A 17,086-nucleotide genomic window follows, 5' to 3' on the forward strand; every position below is an offset into this window, starting at 1 on the left:
CATGTAGTAAAGTGGTCATGATAGGGTTAATTATGTCTAAATTATTATGGGAAGGAGTCCTGCTCCACTCCCACACCCTCTTATTTCCGGTTTAGTCAGTATGCAGGGTTTTTTGTCACCACTTTGTTGTGGTGTAATTAAATAAATATCAAGTTCCGAGCCTGCAGTCCTGTGAGTAGAGTTATTTTTGTTGCTCTGAGTGGTCCATTTACAAAACTAGGGACTTGGAGAAAAGACGTAGCCCTAGGGGTTAGCATATATACACTTGGATTCTGAGTGTCATGGTTTACTCCCATGTTTTTAATTTACATATCTATTTTAAAATAATTGGGCCAATATATATCTGGAATACGTAAAAGCAGGACTGAAGCAAAGCTAGCTAAAATCCTATGTAAACTGAATTAAAAAACTGGTATATTATGCTGTTTTCTATAAAGCATTTATTATTTATATTGATTAACTAAATATTGCATTCTTTGACCAATGCATCCTCTTTGCTTTGCTTTCCATCTCATGCTGAAGGCTGTAGAGATTTAATGTGTTACTTCTATAGCTTCTTTCACAGTTAATGGTCAGCATTATCACATTTCAAAGTAGGTAATATTTTGTTTTTTCATTCTTGGTTTCAAGACTTGTTATGGCTTTACATTTATCTGCATTGTGTTTGCTATCCTTTACCCCAAATTCCTCTACATCTGAGTTCAAACACAACTTCAACAGCCCCAGTAGGGATCAACAAGTATCAACAAGGGTTCTAGAGAGCGATCTTTTTATCAGCTTTCCTTAAAGCTGTTCTCCTTTACAGGGATTTTTACATTTTTCTCTGCGGTACAAAGGAAACAGAAAAATTAATCAAATACAATCTGTCTTTCAAATCAGTCGGTCCAAGATTTAAAACACGAGGAAATGAATGTCCTGCCAATACTTCCTCACTCTTATTTACTGTTCCACAACTATAACAAGAAGCCAAAATCCTTGCGTGTCAGGAGTATTGCTTTGGTAAATGACATCCAGCATAAAGGTTGGTGAAGCAATTATCTGAAGAATCAGTATAAACACAACTAGAAATATGGACAATTTGAAAGCTCCTGTCAGCCTAGAGAGAGCTTTTGGGGGATATCTAGATTTCCACTTAAATCATTATATTTAATAGAAAATTATTAACTATAAAAAGAGGAAGCAGAAAAACAAAGGAATGTCAGGTTTGGATCTAAAATTGATTTCTGAATTTTCAAAACCACTGAGTCTCCCTGTTCTTCAGAGAATTAAATCTAAAGGATGCTAATGCCTTGTTTGGCAGTTTCAGGCTTGGGACCCTACTGTGCCACACAGAAAAGCTTTCCTGGTCATTTATGTCAGAGAAGAGTTTAAATGAAAATCCTCAGAAATAGCCAGTGCAATTTAAACCTGGCAAAGGCAGTTTTACCTTTTTCTCACCTACGGGCTGCTTCCTCTGGCTACTTGGTTTTCCCTTACCCTCATTAACCTGCTGATTGCCTTATCCTGCCTTTCTAAATTGCTGTATGCGTCCAGCTTGCATACAACTCTGACAAATCTTCCTCAAAATGTTAATTTGAATCTCTTCCTAGAATTTTAATAATCAACTTGTCAAAATTACCGTACTCCATTGGCTTAAATTATGCCAAAATTCCAAAATTAAACTATGAGGAATGTGCTTAATGGCATAGCAAACAAAACATGCCAAATAATGCAAAATAATGGTTCAATCCTGCAAACACTTGGTAGTGCCATTGGCTTTGGTGGGACTACTATTGATAAAAAGTATTATACTTGGTAGTAAATACTAACACCGGTAGTTAGTGTATGCAGAATTGGGATCTAAAACTGTTCAGAGAACATAATGTATATTTTAATCTATTTTTAATATATTAACAGCCCTTTTCTTTAAAGCTAGCCATGATTTCATTTGTACCATATGAGTTGAGTACCTTTTGTTAATGTGTTTCAGAGGCTGGACAGACTCTCTGTATCTACGTTTACGCAGAAGAAACCGCTGTAATCACAGAGACTTCCAGAATATTTCCAAAAATGGTACTATAACCTCATTTTTTCCACAGATGAAAGTTTGATCTTGATGTTGAATTAATGGGTACAGCTCAGGAATACCATTCAGAAAAATGCTACATAACTGCATGCATGAATTGTGGAGAAGTAGAGAACAGGATCTATTTAACACAGTGTTTTTTCTCTCTCTTATTCAGTCTCTCTATTGATTCTGAATAAGAACTGATTTATGCTTGATCTCTTTCATCTCCTCTATGACTAATGAATGACTTCTGCCTGACTAATAATTGATGCATTTCACTGTAACTCTAAACTGGAATTCATTTTTCTGTGTCTAAATATTTTTTCTAACATTAAAAAAGTTTAGTTCTTAACACTGAAGTTTGCACTGAGGTTCTGTGCCTCCAGAATTCCGAACTTCAGAAATTGTTGCTGGATTGAAAGTTAAAATATTTCCTCCCCCACCTCACATGGCCATTCTACGTCAGTGATAGAATTAAAAGCCATACAAAATCAAAACTGCTTGTGTGATACAGAAAGCCACCATGTTATGAGTCCTGGTTACAGAATGGGTAGTGTCTGACATGGTTGGAATACCATTTGGTCCTGCAGTGGAGATCAGAATAAATCATTCCTGAATTGTGCTGTGACCTATGATTAGGTCCACAGTCATCCTGCCTTCTCAAGGGCAGGATGGCTCATGCATCTTATTCCTGCTCTAAAAAGAAGCAACATGCCTTCCTCCCTATCCCTGATTGTGTTGCATCCCCATCCTGGCATTCAGGTTTGTGCTAGGAGGTATTCCTGCCCCGTTGTACAGGGATGTTTGGGAGATTAGATGTTCTCTGTGCAATACAACTCTTTATTCCCGGAAGGCTGTTGTAGAGTACAGGTCAGACTTTTGTATAGTGTGTACATACTAGAGCTATTTAAGGTGTTCTGGTGGCCTAGGGGATTGGCACTCACAGGGTCAGAGGGCCCAGGTTCAAATCCCATTGGTCCCCTGGGGAAATGAAAATTGTCAGGCAAGATTATCACAATAGTCCCTTCTGGTTTTATAATCTGTGCATATAACATCACCTGTCTATAGCAGCTATATGTTCAATTTCCCTCTCTTTCTCTGGCCTCTCTTCTTTTTTTTATACATCTTGATGAGCTCCCCATCTCTCTTTCTTTTCATTTCACATAGATATTTTACACTCCTGTTGCAGAAACCTGCAGGGTATAAAATGAGGTGAGATTGTGCCAGGGCAAATTCTCTCAAGAAAACTGAGAAAAATTTAGGAGGACAAAAATTACAAGCAATAGAAAAGTCCCATGATGACTTCCCTTAGTGTCTTCTCTTAATCACCACCATGACAGAGTATTGTAAAGTATTTCCTCATATGGTGTAATATTTTCCCCAAATAGGAAAATTTAAATGGACACTGTCAACACTGGTAAGACTAAAAACTGATCACTGAACTGACAGTGGTCCCATCTGGGAGAACTAAACCTATCTGCCTAAAATAATGCTTCCTACTACTGGAAACATGAAAAGAAAGAAGATGCAAAGAAATTCACAAGGCAGAAATCCATTTCCTCTATCATAGGACCAGTCCTGCAATGTGCTGAGCTTCCTCAGCTCCCAGTGAAGCCACTGGGAAATGAAAGCGCTTAGCATCTCCAGGACTCATGTGGCACTGTGTGGAATCAAGCCCCTAACACTTAGACAAGGGTTTTTTTTATCATATGCCTCATAGAAAGCTGTGTGTCATCTTTTCTTCATATTCCTAGTGTCACTATGAAAACAAATAAAAGAAGGGCTGCTCCAGGTAAGAGCTTTCAGAGGGCCCAGACTCAGTCGATGGGAGATCAGTATTTTTACTTACTGACTTTGATGGGTTTTCCTTTAAGATTCAGACTTTGGAGATTAAAAGTGAAGCAGAGAGAGAAAAACAAAACAAAAAATCAGCCATTTAAAAACACGTCTATCAAAATTCAGCTGAGGAATTGTTGCATAAGTAAAGTTTTAGGTACTTAAAGGACAGTTTATTTTCTTGGAGTTGATAGGGTTAGTGGAAAGTTTTGAGGTTTCGTTTCCTATGTTTGTTCATTTTACAACATGCAGGAATGTTGATCACTGCAGGCTGGCAAAATCCTGTGCCCCGTCTGCATAGGTGGGGTCTTAAATGCATTGTGAGTGCCGTGGTTTTGCTGTGTGGGGGTGAAAAACCGTGAAGCATCTGCAGTGAGGCAGTCCACATCTATGTGCACAGTGGAGAAATGTTCCACAGCAGCATCCCGGGCCACAGTGCAAAGGGAGCCAGGAAAGGCTGAGGGCATGGCCCGTAACAGCTTTCCTAAACATAATGATGTCACAGCTTCCTCTAAAGTCCACTAGCCTATAAAGCCAGAAATGGGATTTCAGTGCCATTGTAAACTGGAGAGTCCCAATTTCCCAAGGTGACCTAGTAAACATTTATATCCATGGAGAGGTCTGAGATAACAACTGTTACATCTGTGACAGCCTTAAGGGACAGAAAAACCCTTGTAAGTTATTTGTGAAGATTATTATGGCTCCATCTGAGCCCTGCATGGTTGGACTCATGGTCTCTGAGGCACTTGGCTTTACAGATGGAGAGATACAAAAATAGTCACACTAGAAACTATAAAAATGCTCCAGAATACTACTAAAATAGTTTATCTGTAACATATGTGGTGTATACAGAATACATGATGGTATGGTATAAAGGCTTTCTCTGCACTCATTTGGGATGATGCACATAGCTCACCAGTGGCTTTCCAACATGTTTAATATGTGAGCTAGGTTAATAATTCATAACTAATAATTTTCTCTAGCAATTTTGTTTCTTTTTTCGGTTTGCAAGTGATCTGTAAACAGTTTACAAATCTAATTTATTTGCTCCTCAGAATTATTTGTTGAATAACTTCTGGAAATAATTTTTGGAGCACAGTTTATTCACAACCAGTTCATCGTACTTATTCAGTAGATGAAGTCCTAAATTCAAGCTGTTTTAAGTGGATCGGTAGGTCACATGGCATATTTTTGTTTCCTGGTTGGATTAGTGCAATTCTTAGGATCAGGTTTCCAGTACAGATACTCACAATTATGAATTGGAAATTTACTTTTTGTGTATGTTCTGCAATATTTGCTTGTTTTGGTGAACATTTCTGCTAGTGAATTTATTTTACTATAATATTCACAAAGATGAACATGAGAGGGACATGAACACAGTCAAAGTGGATTCCCTTAAAAATCATCGAATAGTTACAGAATTTTGTTTTGCAGTATTCACCCACCTCTCTCTGTCACGCAGACATCATTGTGTGTGTATATTTGGGCTGTCAAGCGATTTAAAAAGTTAATTGCGATTAATCGCACTGTTAATAATAGAATACCATTTATTGAAATATTTTTGGATGTTTTCTACATTTTCAAATCTATTGATTTCAATTACAATACAGTGTACAGTGCTCACTTTACATTTATTTTTGATTACAAGTATTTACACTGTAAAAACAAAACAAAAGAAATAGTATTTTTCAATTCACCTAATACAAGCACTATAGTGGAATCTCTTTATCATGAAAGTTTAACTTACAAATGTAGAATTATGTACAAAAAAAACTACATTCAAAAATAAAACAGCGTAAAATTTTAGAGTCTGCAAGTTCACTCAGTCCGACTTCTTGTTCAGCCAATCATTCAGACAAACAAGTTTGTTTACATTTGCAGGAGATAATGCTGCCCGCTTCTTGTTTACAATGCCACCTAAAATGAGAACAGGCATTCTCATGGCACTCTTGTAGCTGGCATCGCAAGATATTTACGTGCCAGATGCACTAAAGATTCATATGTCCCTTCATGATTCACCCACCATTCCAGGGGACATGCATCCATGCTGATGACGGGTTCTGCTTGATAACGATCCAAAGCAGTGCAGACCGACGCATGTTCATTTTCATTATCTGAGTCAGATGCCACCAGCAGAAGGTTGATTTTCTTTTTTGGTGGTTTGGGTTGTGTAGTTTCCGCATTTGAGTGTTGCTCTTTTAAGACTTCTGAAAGCATGCTCCACACCTCGTCCCTCTCAGATTTTGGAAGGCACTTCAGATTCTTAAACCTTGGATCAAGTGCTGTAGCTATCTTTAGAAATCTCACATTGGTTCCCTCTTTGCATTTTTCAAATCTGCAGTGAAAGTGTTCTTAAAATGAACATGTGCTGGGTCATCATCCGAGACTGCTATAACATGAAATATATGGCGGAATGCAGGTAAAACAGAGCAGGGGATATACAATTCTCCCCCAAGGAGTTGAGTCACAAATTTAATTAATGCATTATTTTTAATGGGTGTCATCAGCATAGAAGCATGTCCTCTGGAATGGTGGCCAAAGCATGAAGGGGCATACAAATGTTTAGCCTATCTTGCATGTAAATCCCTTGCAATGCCAGCTACAAAAGTGCCATGCAAATGCCCGTTTTCACTTTCTGGTGACATTGTAAATAAGAAGAGGGCAGCATTATCTCCTGTAAATGTAAAGAAACTTGTTCTTCTTCAGCCAGTTGCTAAGACAAAGTAGGACTGTGTGGATTTGTAAGCTCTGAAATTTTACATTGTTTTGTTTGAGTGCAGTTATGTAACAAAAACAAACCTACATTTGTAAGTTGCACTTTCATGACAAAGAGATTGCACTACAGTACTCATATGAGTTGAATTGAAAAATGAAAATATTTATAATAAAAAATAATATACACTTTGATTTCAATTACAACGCAGAATACAATATATATGAAAATGTAGAAAAACATCCAAAATATTTAATACATTTCAATTGGTATTCTGTTGTTTAACAGTGCAATTAAAACTGCGATTAATCATGATTGATTTTTTTAATCGTGATTAATTTTTTGAGTTAATCACATGAGTTAACTGCGATTAATGGACAGCCCTAGTGTATTTACATGCATTTTATAATGTATTGAGTGTAATTATGCTATGGTTGTAGTTTTTATTATCAGTAATGACTACTAAAGTCATATAACTGAAAGATTAATTGCATGACTGAGTGATTATTGTGTAAATACAATATAGTTAATGTATCTGAGTTCTAAAAATAAATCAATCAAGTATGAAATCAAATGGGTGATAAAAAGCAGTTTAGTAATGTAATTAAACTTCCAGAATGGGCCTGATCCAAAGCCCACTTAAATCAATGGAAACACTCCCACTGATTTCAGTGGATTTTGAATATATGAACAGGTAATACTTAGCAGTTAAAAACATAATCGTGGTGTAGGTTTCAGAGTAACAGCCATGTTAGTTTGTATTCGCAAAAAGAAAAGGAGTACTTGTGGCACCTTAGAGACTAACCAATTTATTTGAGCACAAGCTTTCGTGAGCTACAGCTCACTTCATCGGATGCATACTGTGGAAAATACAGAAGATGTTCTTATACATACAAACCATGAAAAAATGGGTGATTATCACTACAAAAGGTTTTCTCTCCCCCCACCCCACTCTCCTGCTGGTAATAGCTTATCTAAAGTGATCACTCTCCTTACAATGTGTATGATAATCAAGGTGGGCCATTTCCAGCACAAATCCAGGTTTTCTCCCCCCCCCCCTTTTTCCCACACACACAAACCCACTCTCCTGTTGGTAATCCAGGTTTTCTCCCCCCCCCTTTTTCCCACACACACAAACCCACTCTCCTGTTGGTAATAGCTTATCTAAAGTGATCACTCTCCTTACGATGTGTATGATAATCAAGGTGGGCCATTTCCAGCACAAATCCAGGGTTTAACAAGAACGTCTGAGGAAGGGGTGGGGGGTGTAGGTAGGAAAAAACAAGGGGAAATAGGTTATCTTGCATAATGACTTAGCCACTCCCAGTCTCTATTCAAGCCTAAGTTAATTGTATCCAATTTGCAAATGAATTCCAATTCAACAGTCTCTCGCTGGAGTCTGGTTTTGAAGTTTTTCTGTTGTAATATCACAACTTTCATGTCTGTAATCGCGTGACCAGAGAGATTGAAGTGTTCTCCGACTGGTTTATGAATGTTATAATTCTTGACATCTGATTTGTGTCCATTTATTCTTTTACGTAGAGACTGTCCAGTTTGACCAATGTACATGGCAGAGGGGTATTGCTGGCACATGATGGCATATATCACATTGGTAGATGTGCAGGTGAACGAGCCTCTGATAGTGTGGCTGATGTTATTAGGCCCTGTGATGGTGTCCCCTGAATAGATATGTGGGCACAGTTGGCAACGGGCTTTATTGCAAGGATAGGTTCCTGGGTTAGTGGTTCTGTTGTGTGGTATGTGGTATTCGCTTCAGGTTGGGGGGCTGTCTGTAGGCAAGGACTGGCCTGTCTCCCAAGATTTGTGAGAGTGTTGGGTCATCCTTCAGGATAGGTTGTAAATCCTTAATAATGCGTTGGAGGGGTTTTAGTTGGGGGCTGAAGGTGACGGCTAGTGGCGTTCTGTTATTTTCTTTGTTAGGCCTGTCCTGTAGTAGGTGACTTCTGGGAACTCTTCTGGCTCTGTCAATCTGTTTCTTCACTTCCGCAGGTGGGTATTGTAGTTGTAAGAATGCTTGATAGAGATCTTGTAGGTGTTTGCCTCTGTCTGAGGGGTTGGAGCAAATGCAGTTGTATCGCAGAGCTTGGCTGTAGACAATGGATCGTGTGGTGTGGTCAGGGTGAAAGCTGGAGGCATGTAGGTAGGAATAGCAGTCAGTAGGTTTCCGGTATAGGGTGGTGTTTATGTGACCATCGTTTATTAGCACTGTAGTGTCCAGGAAGTGGATCTCTTGTGTGGACTGGACCAGGCTGAGGTTGATGGTGGGATGGAAATTGTTGAAATCATGGTGGAATTCCTCAAGGGCTTCTTTTCCATGGGTCCAGATGATGAAAATGTCATCAATATAGCGCAAGTAGAGTAGGGGCGTTAGGGGACGAGAGCTGAGGAAGCGTTGTTCTAAGTCAGCCATAAAAATGTTGGCATACTGTGGGGTAGTTACACTGTATTTGCTATGTAACTACAGTGTAACAGTCACTGTATTATAAAGCATTTACTATGTGTGTATACATATATATTCCAGGTAGGTCAATAACTTCAGTATCTGCATACAGAAAAGACTATTTGCTTCTGAAGACATTTCCCCTATATCCCTAATTATTGTTAAGACTTCTGAACCTACCCTTATTTATTAACGCTGGGATTGTTTCAGTTTTTCAAATCACCATTTATCATATATTCCATCATTATTTTGTGCTATGATCTGGTGTATTGGTGTTTTTTTGCCTTTGACCTGAAAAGCTCAAGTACTGTACCTGTTAACGTATACTCTGGCCCACTGAACATTAAAGCACCAGGTATTTCACTGCAGCCTGGAATACAGTTAGAAGTTTAAAATGTTACCTTCATCTCAGCTGTCTGGGGAATAGTAGTTCACCTGGATGCATTTGAAGAAACCTGGAGCCTTTTTCTTTGCACCCTAACATTTTAAATTGCTTTATTGTCTTGAGGGAGCAAAAAGCTCATTAAGCAATAAGACATTTGCAGCCGAGCAGCCCAGTGCTGAACGCTGGCACAACTTGGAACCTGACTCTTCCAGCACATTTCAGCAGTGCCCCTTTTCATTTCCCACATAATCTGGTGTGTACTGATCAAAATACCTATCTAATGAGTAGCCATTAGTGACCTAATTGCAATACATCAAACTGGTATACAGCAAGTTAAAAATATCCACCTCTGATATTAAAAAGAAAGAAAAGAAAATGTCACTTTATATTAAGGTTACATTTATAAATTGCTTATACAGGTTTAATACATGATTAATAGAGTTTTTTAATAAATCATCAATCAATTATAGATTGTTATAGAGTCCAGCTGGTTAAAGAAAACATACAACTGAGGATACCTCTCTGAAGTGCAGGCTTTTGTACATTAAATTAAAGAAGGATTTTACTGTCATCGGCTTGCTACCATTATTGTTCTTTACCTTCAAAATAGCCACAGCTACCATCTTGCTGTCACTACTTTATAGGCCACAGAGAGACAGAAATGACTTTGTCAGTGTGAAATGATGGGATTTTGGACATGAGTAAGGCCTTGATTCAGGAAAGTATTTAAACATAAGCTTTGTTGTTAAGCACTTGCTTAAAATTATGCATGTGCTTAAGTGCTTTTCAGAACAGGGATATTTTCCTGATTTAAAGTCTAAGTGAAGTCTCCATTGCATCTTAACAGTTAGGTGAAATGCTACTGAAATTCACAGCTGCACCGTATGTTGTGAAAGGTGTTGTTGGCATAGTCCCATTTTGCATATGCTTGTCACTCATAAGGTTACCAAGACATGGGCCATTAATTTTTATTAAATTGTGAGAATGATTCACTTCTCCATTTATAGGGAAAGTTAGAAGCAGTTTGACTGTTCACAAACAAGGATGGGTGGTTTACTGGAGATGACTGTGTGGGCAAAGCAGTCAAGTCTAGATTCAAATCCAGATTCAAATTTACCCCAAAGTTCAGAAGTATTTTAATTCAGGGTTTTGAATCAGATCCTTCACTATTATATAAAGTACCATTGGAAGCATGTTTATAGTGGTGGTCAGTTGCTGGCACTGTTTTGTGCAGGTAGAGGAAAAGGGGTCCACGGAAAGATTTTTATTCAATAAATAGAACCCAAAAGAAAGGGCATGTGTGCTACATCCCTAAAAAAACAAATTCACTCTAGAGATCTGTAATTTTAATGGTGTTACCCTATTTCTCTTTCTCCCACTGTGGTTGATCGTGTAGGTGGTTCTTCAAAAAATCTTCTGGATTTAATGAAAAGGTAAGCACTTAATGGGATTTGTATCCTGGATGCAGGTACAGTAGTTAATTAGAATTCTACCTTCCAAAAATAAATCAAAACAAAACTGTGCAGTGAATATACTGGCTGACAGTGCTGTAAGTCTTAAACCATAGATTTAATGACCTACCATATTTTGGAAAGCTGCCTATTTCTTCTGCATCATGAAGAATAAGTAATTGAAATAAAAACATTTGATTGAATTGCCTCATACTTAGGGCCTGGACCAAAGCCCACTGGAAGTCAATGGGAGTCTTTCCACTGACTTCAAAGAGGTCTGGATCAGGCCCATACATCAGTTACACTGATGTAACTCCATTGACTTCAATTGAGTTACTCTTGATTTACATCAGCATAAATTAATTGTTAAACAGGCCCTTTGCCTTATTCTGTGAATGTAACTTCTGAAGTTTAGACTGATAAAGCTGAGTGGCTGAGGATGAACAAGCAACAACCCCAAGTCTGAATTTAGATGAGTAGTAGGTTTGGTTTGAGTTGCCACACCCAGAGTTAATAGAGGGAGGTACATTGTGGCTCCCACGCCTCAACCAATCAAAACTGATCCTTAGGATTTTCCTGTAATAGATCCTCACTCTTTGCTCTTGTGCCCATAATGCACAACAGGAGGAAGTGCTGAGTCATTGGAGAAACAAGTATTTCTGTGCCAAAAGAAACCTGATGAGGTTCAATAAGGATAAGTGCAGTGTCCTGCACTTAGGACGGAAGAACCCAATGCACCGCTACAGACTAGGGACCGAATGGTTAGGCAGCAGTTCTGCGGAAAAGGACCTAGGGGTGACAGTGGACGAGAAGCTGGATATGAGTCAGCAGCATGCCCTTGTTGCCAAGAAGGCCAATGGCATTTTGGGATGTATAAGTAGGGGCATAGCAAGCAGATCGAGGGACGTGATCGTTCCCCTCTATTCGACATTGGTGAGGCCTCATCTGGAGTACTGTGTCCAGTTTTGGGCCCCACACTACAAGAAGGATGTGGATAAATTGGAGAGAGTCCAGCGAAGAGCAACAAATATGATTAGGGGACTGGAACACATGACTTATGAGGAGAGGCTGAGGGAACTGGGAATGTTTAGTCTACGGAAGAGAAGAATGAGGGGGGATTTGATAGCTGCTTTCAACTACCTTAGAGGTGGTTCCAGAGAGGATGGTTCTAGACTATTCTCAGTGGTAGAAGAGGACAGGACAAGGAGTAATGGTCTCAAGTTGCAGTGGGGGAGGTTTAGGTTGGATATTAGGAAAAACTTTTTCACTAGGAGGGTGGTGAAACACCGGAATGCGTTACCTAGGGAGGTGGTAGAATCTCCTTCCTTGGAAGTTTTTAAGGTCAGGCTTGACAAAGCCCTGGCTGGGATGATTTGATTGGGGATTGGTCCTGCTTTGAGCAGGGGGTTGGACTAGATGACCTCCTGAGGTCCCTTCCAACCCTGATATTCTATGATTCTATTGGGCCACTTCACCAGCAGGAGAGACATGTCTGTCTCCTTGAGCATCCCCAGCCACCAGTGACTCCATTTCTTTCCCTCCATGAATGCGCTTAGCAGTTCCTCTTGGCTGTGGCTACTTGTCTACACTCCTGTGTGTCTGGCAGCTGCTTTCAAATGTAGCTTTGTCTTCTCGTTGCTAATTGTAAATATTTTTTCACTTTTCTCTGGCAGCTTGTTTTTAAAGAGGAAAAAGTTTGACTGTATTAAGCTAGGCTTAACCTTTGCTGTGAAGTTTTGATGCATCACTTATTACTGTGACAGTCTTCCAATAGGTTCAATGTGTGTTTCTCTGCACCTAGCCTGCTCTGCCATGGGCTGGCCCATTGCCACCCCTTTCCGGAAGGCACAAACCTAGCACAGAGCAGTGGCTCTAATTCCTTGCCACATGTGGCTGGCCCCTACCCAGTGGGGACAAAGTAAGGAAAGCCCCTGCACGTTGTTCCCCATATTTCTGCATCCAGGCAAGGCCAGCCCAGTTTAGCTTTTACTGACTAGATAGGCCTTACACTGTACCCTGAGGGTGAATGAACTCTGCCTGTGTTGGATCAACAGGAGGAGAAAGTCCCAGAGTCAAGGGCCTTAAGCAACCACACTCTGCCCCCAGCCCTTTCAAATATAGGGGTGATGAGCAAGAGCATTCCAGCTGATGTCAGCTATCAGTGCAGTACATAGGAAGAAAAGCAGTGTCTTCATGAACTATGACTCAAAGCATATACTTTATAGAGCAATGAAAATAGAACAAGAGACTTTTGAACTGATCTTCTAATATAATGGCACGTTTGTAGAAAAATGTGAATTCATGAAATGCCATGGTTTCAGGTCCTGGGCATTGGCTAGATCCCCCAATGGGAACATGTATGTTCAGTCTGAGATGACCCTCTGCTAATCAGTCACTGGAATCTGATCCTCTTTGAATTTGGGGGTGAGGTGGTTTCCAGTTCAAATGTCTGGATCTGAACTTACCCCTATGGGTTTCCAGGTCAGCTCCAAAGCCAGAAGGGGCCTATTTTCCAGTTCCACTTAAATTTGTGTCAGATTTTCTTCCACCCTGAATGTTGGAAATTGTTTGATAATCATGAAATTAACTGATTTAATTAGATTTCCTCCCTCTTGGGCGGTAGTCTTGAGAGTTTAGCTCTCAAGAGGTCAGCAACGTTGCTGCCGAAACCATATCCTGATTTGATCTTGAACCCAAAGCCTTAGTGTAAACCTAATCCGGAGTGAAACATGCCCTCCTTGTCCAATTTCTAACTAAAATGCTTTGGTCATGGTTTTACCTGAAAGGAGAGTGCTTGATTTAGATTCTGATTGATGCAAAGAAGATGGAATAGCAGCTAGTAAAGAACTGAAAATAAATATATCAGGGGAAAAGGTAATTATGAAAAAAAATGAAATTACCAAAATATAGGACTATAATAAAAACAGATTTAGAATTATTCAAATATAGCCTAAATCTAAAAGAAATACTTCACAATGTGCAATATGCTCTAACAAGCATAGTGTGTAATTCAAACTACTGTATGAAAATGGTCTTCTCCATTAATATTGCTACTTATTTATTTTTTATATTTTTTAGCTTGGCTAGGAATCAACTGTTGGACAATCCCGCCATAGTTATCTATGCTTCAATTGGGAATGATGTCTGCAATGGGTAAGGCGTCAAGAAACTAAAATACCATTTATATTACCATATATATGGCTTGGAGGCCTTTTCACTAGCGAGACATTTCAATCTTATTACTTTATTCAATTAAAATTTGCTTTGGTTGTTAGCAGTGCTCTTTTTTATCTGTGCTGAAAAATATTAGTCACAGTTACAGGGCTACCTGCTGCTGTGTTCCCTTTCGCATCTCTCAGAGTGCATCACCTCACAGATAGGCCTCTTTCCCTTACGTGTGTCTAGGTGAAATCAGATGATTCTGCCACTCTTAACCCAGACCTGGGGACACTACACTGTCATTCAATCATTAGCATGCTACAGCTCCAACTGGACACTTGCGTTTCTTCCTTTCAGGAGCCTCTGAACGGCGTTCTTAAAACAAAGTATTATTTAGCAGTAGGAACAAAGCATGAGTGAAAATCAGATTTTAAAACAAGAAGCCGTGTACAGGCATCTTACCTAAAGTCAGTACAAGCTGTATTTTGAATATATAAAATACTCTGAAAAATCAGGTCCCAGGTACCTCAAATTCAGCACCCGAATTACTGTATACTTTGGATCTTAATCTCTCTGTGCCTCAGTTCCCCATATGTAAAATGGGGACAATAATACTTATTCATTTCACAGGGGTTGTTGTGCAAATAAATTCATTAATGTCTGTGAAGCACACAGATTTTGTAGTGATGTGCACCATAAGGAAGCCATGAGGAAATTCATAGAGCACAGTTTGAATAGTGTGCAATAAATAAGGCCACAGACCACAGGCTGAACACTGAAAAAAAAAATATTGAAGAGCTGCTTATTAAGCCAACACTGCCCAACGAGTGCATTCAATGAGGCAAGAATCTTCTATATAACAGTAGAACCTAGTACTGAGCTATTAATTAGAAAATAAAGCCATTACATTACCCAGTGGCTCAGTAATATGTCTAAAGCTTTGGAACAGAAGCAGGCTATAATGAAGTTCACAGTAATAGACAAGACATGACAATGACAAATACATACTACCTTTTCATGGTAATATGTAATCATAATATCATTACACAAATGAAATATCAGGTTTTATGCGTCTTCATGCAATAGCTTAGACATCAATCTAATCCTGGAAGCCATACAAATGCTAGTATCTGTCATGCAGGAAATCAGACCATATGATCATACTGGTCCCTTCTGGCCTTAGAATCTATGAATTTCCTTTACTCTGCAATATTTCTCTCTCTAATTCAGGTAACCCCTCTGTTTTCCTGTCTCTCACATAATTTTTTATTATTTTACAAAATGATTTCTCTTCCCCAAAATTATTTCTCTTTGCCTCCCCCATTTGCGTAGATTTTTCATATAGATTATTAATATTGATTATTCATATGTATTCAAAATAAACATTTCAAAATTTTTATCCCAGCCTTCATCACATGACAGTGGTGCTTTTGTGTGGTGAAATATTATGTGCTGTCTGTTTCCCACCAAAAACATTACTGGGATCAAAAGCACAGGGTTATAAGAATACAGTCATTCTTGTTACTCTTTCTGTGAAGGGAAGATACTGCTGCCTTATGCAGAAATTCACTGCTCCCACAGATCGAACTGAGTGGAAAGGAAACCATGGATTGGTTTTCAAGATGTCTCTATATACAGTGAAACTTGTTTTGAGGCATCCACAGAGGCTCTACTGAATGCAGAGCATCTACTGGGTATGACTTTAAACAAAAGTCTAGACAAATAAAAATGTCTTTTAAGGCAGCTTTAATCTGCAGTAATAAAGACCTTCCAGCCTAATCCTACATTTCTCTCTTCAGAAGAGATAAATACGGCTGTATACGCTGCAGGAACAATTCTTAGCCAAAGCACGGCTAAAATGCCAGTATTTCCTCCCATGTGGGGAGCTGGGCAGTGAGTAATATAGGCATTTGTAGAGGAGAAAGATAATAAAATTGGCAGCACATGCACTACTTTCCCTCTAGTACCCACATTGTGGTGTCCAATTGTGGGGGTTAGAAAAATAAAGACAGATGGAGATTATATCTCTCTGCCTGCTGAGGCACAAAAGTGGGACACAATGAGGCTCAAAGACCCAAAATGGGGGGGAAAAAAAAAAGAGAGAAAATAAGTAGTGCAAGAAGCTTAAAATGCTGTGGAATTATTAAATGTATTCATTCAGTTTTATATAATAAACCATTTTACAACCTCTTTCATGATTCTGTATTTATGGTCTAAAGACATTACAACTGAAATGATAGCAAACTAGTGTGAAATGGAGGTAATTCACTGTCTAAAATGAAGGACAGCTGAGATGTATGATCGGAATAGATTAACATTTCATATCACAATGCTGCCATTACTGGCTCCGCTACCAACTGTCCCCAGTTCTTAAAATGCTTTATGCTCATGAGCACTCCCATAAACTTGAATGGGACTAGTCATGTGTAAATGTATTCACTTACTTAAGTGTTTGCAGGACTGGGGCATCTCAGGACTATGGGTGAAATTTACCCCAGTATACAGGATCAGCCCAAGGCCTGTGAGCTGATGATGTCCCACTGAAATCCTGTTTCGAGTATTTAAGTGGTGCATAGGCCTGATCTGGCCTTCTGAGGAAGGCCCAGTCCTGTAGTACTCTGATGAATATAAGGGTTAAAGCACCACACCCCAAGCAAGGAATTCCATCTTGTCAGTTATCAGACAAAAACTTGTTAGTATGCAAATTTTTAAACTGTGTGTGTGTGTGTGTTAGGATAACAATGAGACGTCTGTGTGTAGCTCTAAGGGTAGTATATGGCCCTAATAATGTAAGAGCCCCTTAGAGTAGATTGACACGAAGTAGCATTTTGTCAAACATCCACACATTAATATTTGCTGAATTGACACAATGTACTGTGACGGAAATCAGTTTCTGAATATCTTAGTGTTATGGATTGACATGATAGGAAGCTATTGCAGAGTACTGTGACCAAGAACTGTGCTGATGTTCTTTGACGATGTGTTGACAGTGCATCCATCTTTAGTGTTCTCTGACGAGCCTGGAAGCAACTGC

The 17,086-nt window shown here is 39.1% G+C and overlaps 1 protein-coding gene across 1 annotated transcript in view; it reads left to right on the forward strand.

Annotated features, from left to right (window-relative positions):
* AOAH (acyloxyacyl hydrolase) overlaps nucleotides 1–17,086 on the forward strand; it is a 119,934-nt gene that overhangs the window by 69,590 nt on the left and 33,258 nt on the right. Inside the window, exons 14-16 of the mRNA XM_074945344.1 lie at nucleotides 1,970–2,052; nucleotides 10,839–10,875; nucleotides 13,972–14,046. Coding sequence (XP_074801445.1) covers nucleotides 1,970–2,052; nucleotides 10,839–10,875; nucleotides 13,972–14,046 — 195 coding nt within the window. The remainder of the gene's footprint in view (nucleotides 1–1,969; nucleotides 2,053–10,838; nucleotides 10,876–13,971; nucleotides 14,047–17,086) is intronic.

Source organism: Natator depressus, chromosome 2 (genome assembly GCF_965152275.1).
Source record: "Natator depressus isolate rNatDep1 chromosome 2, rNatDep2.hap1, whole genome shotgun sequence".
In the NCBI taxonomy this organism is placed as follows: Eukaryota; Metazoa; Chordata; order Testudines; family Cheloniidae; genus Natator; species Natator depressus.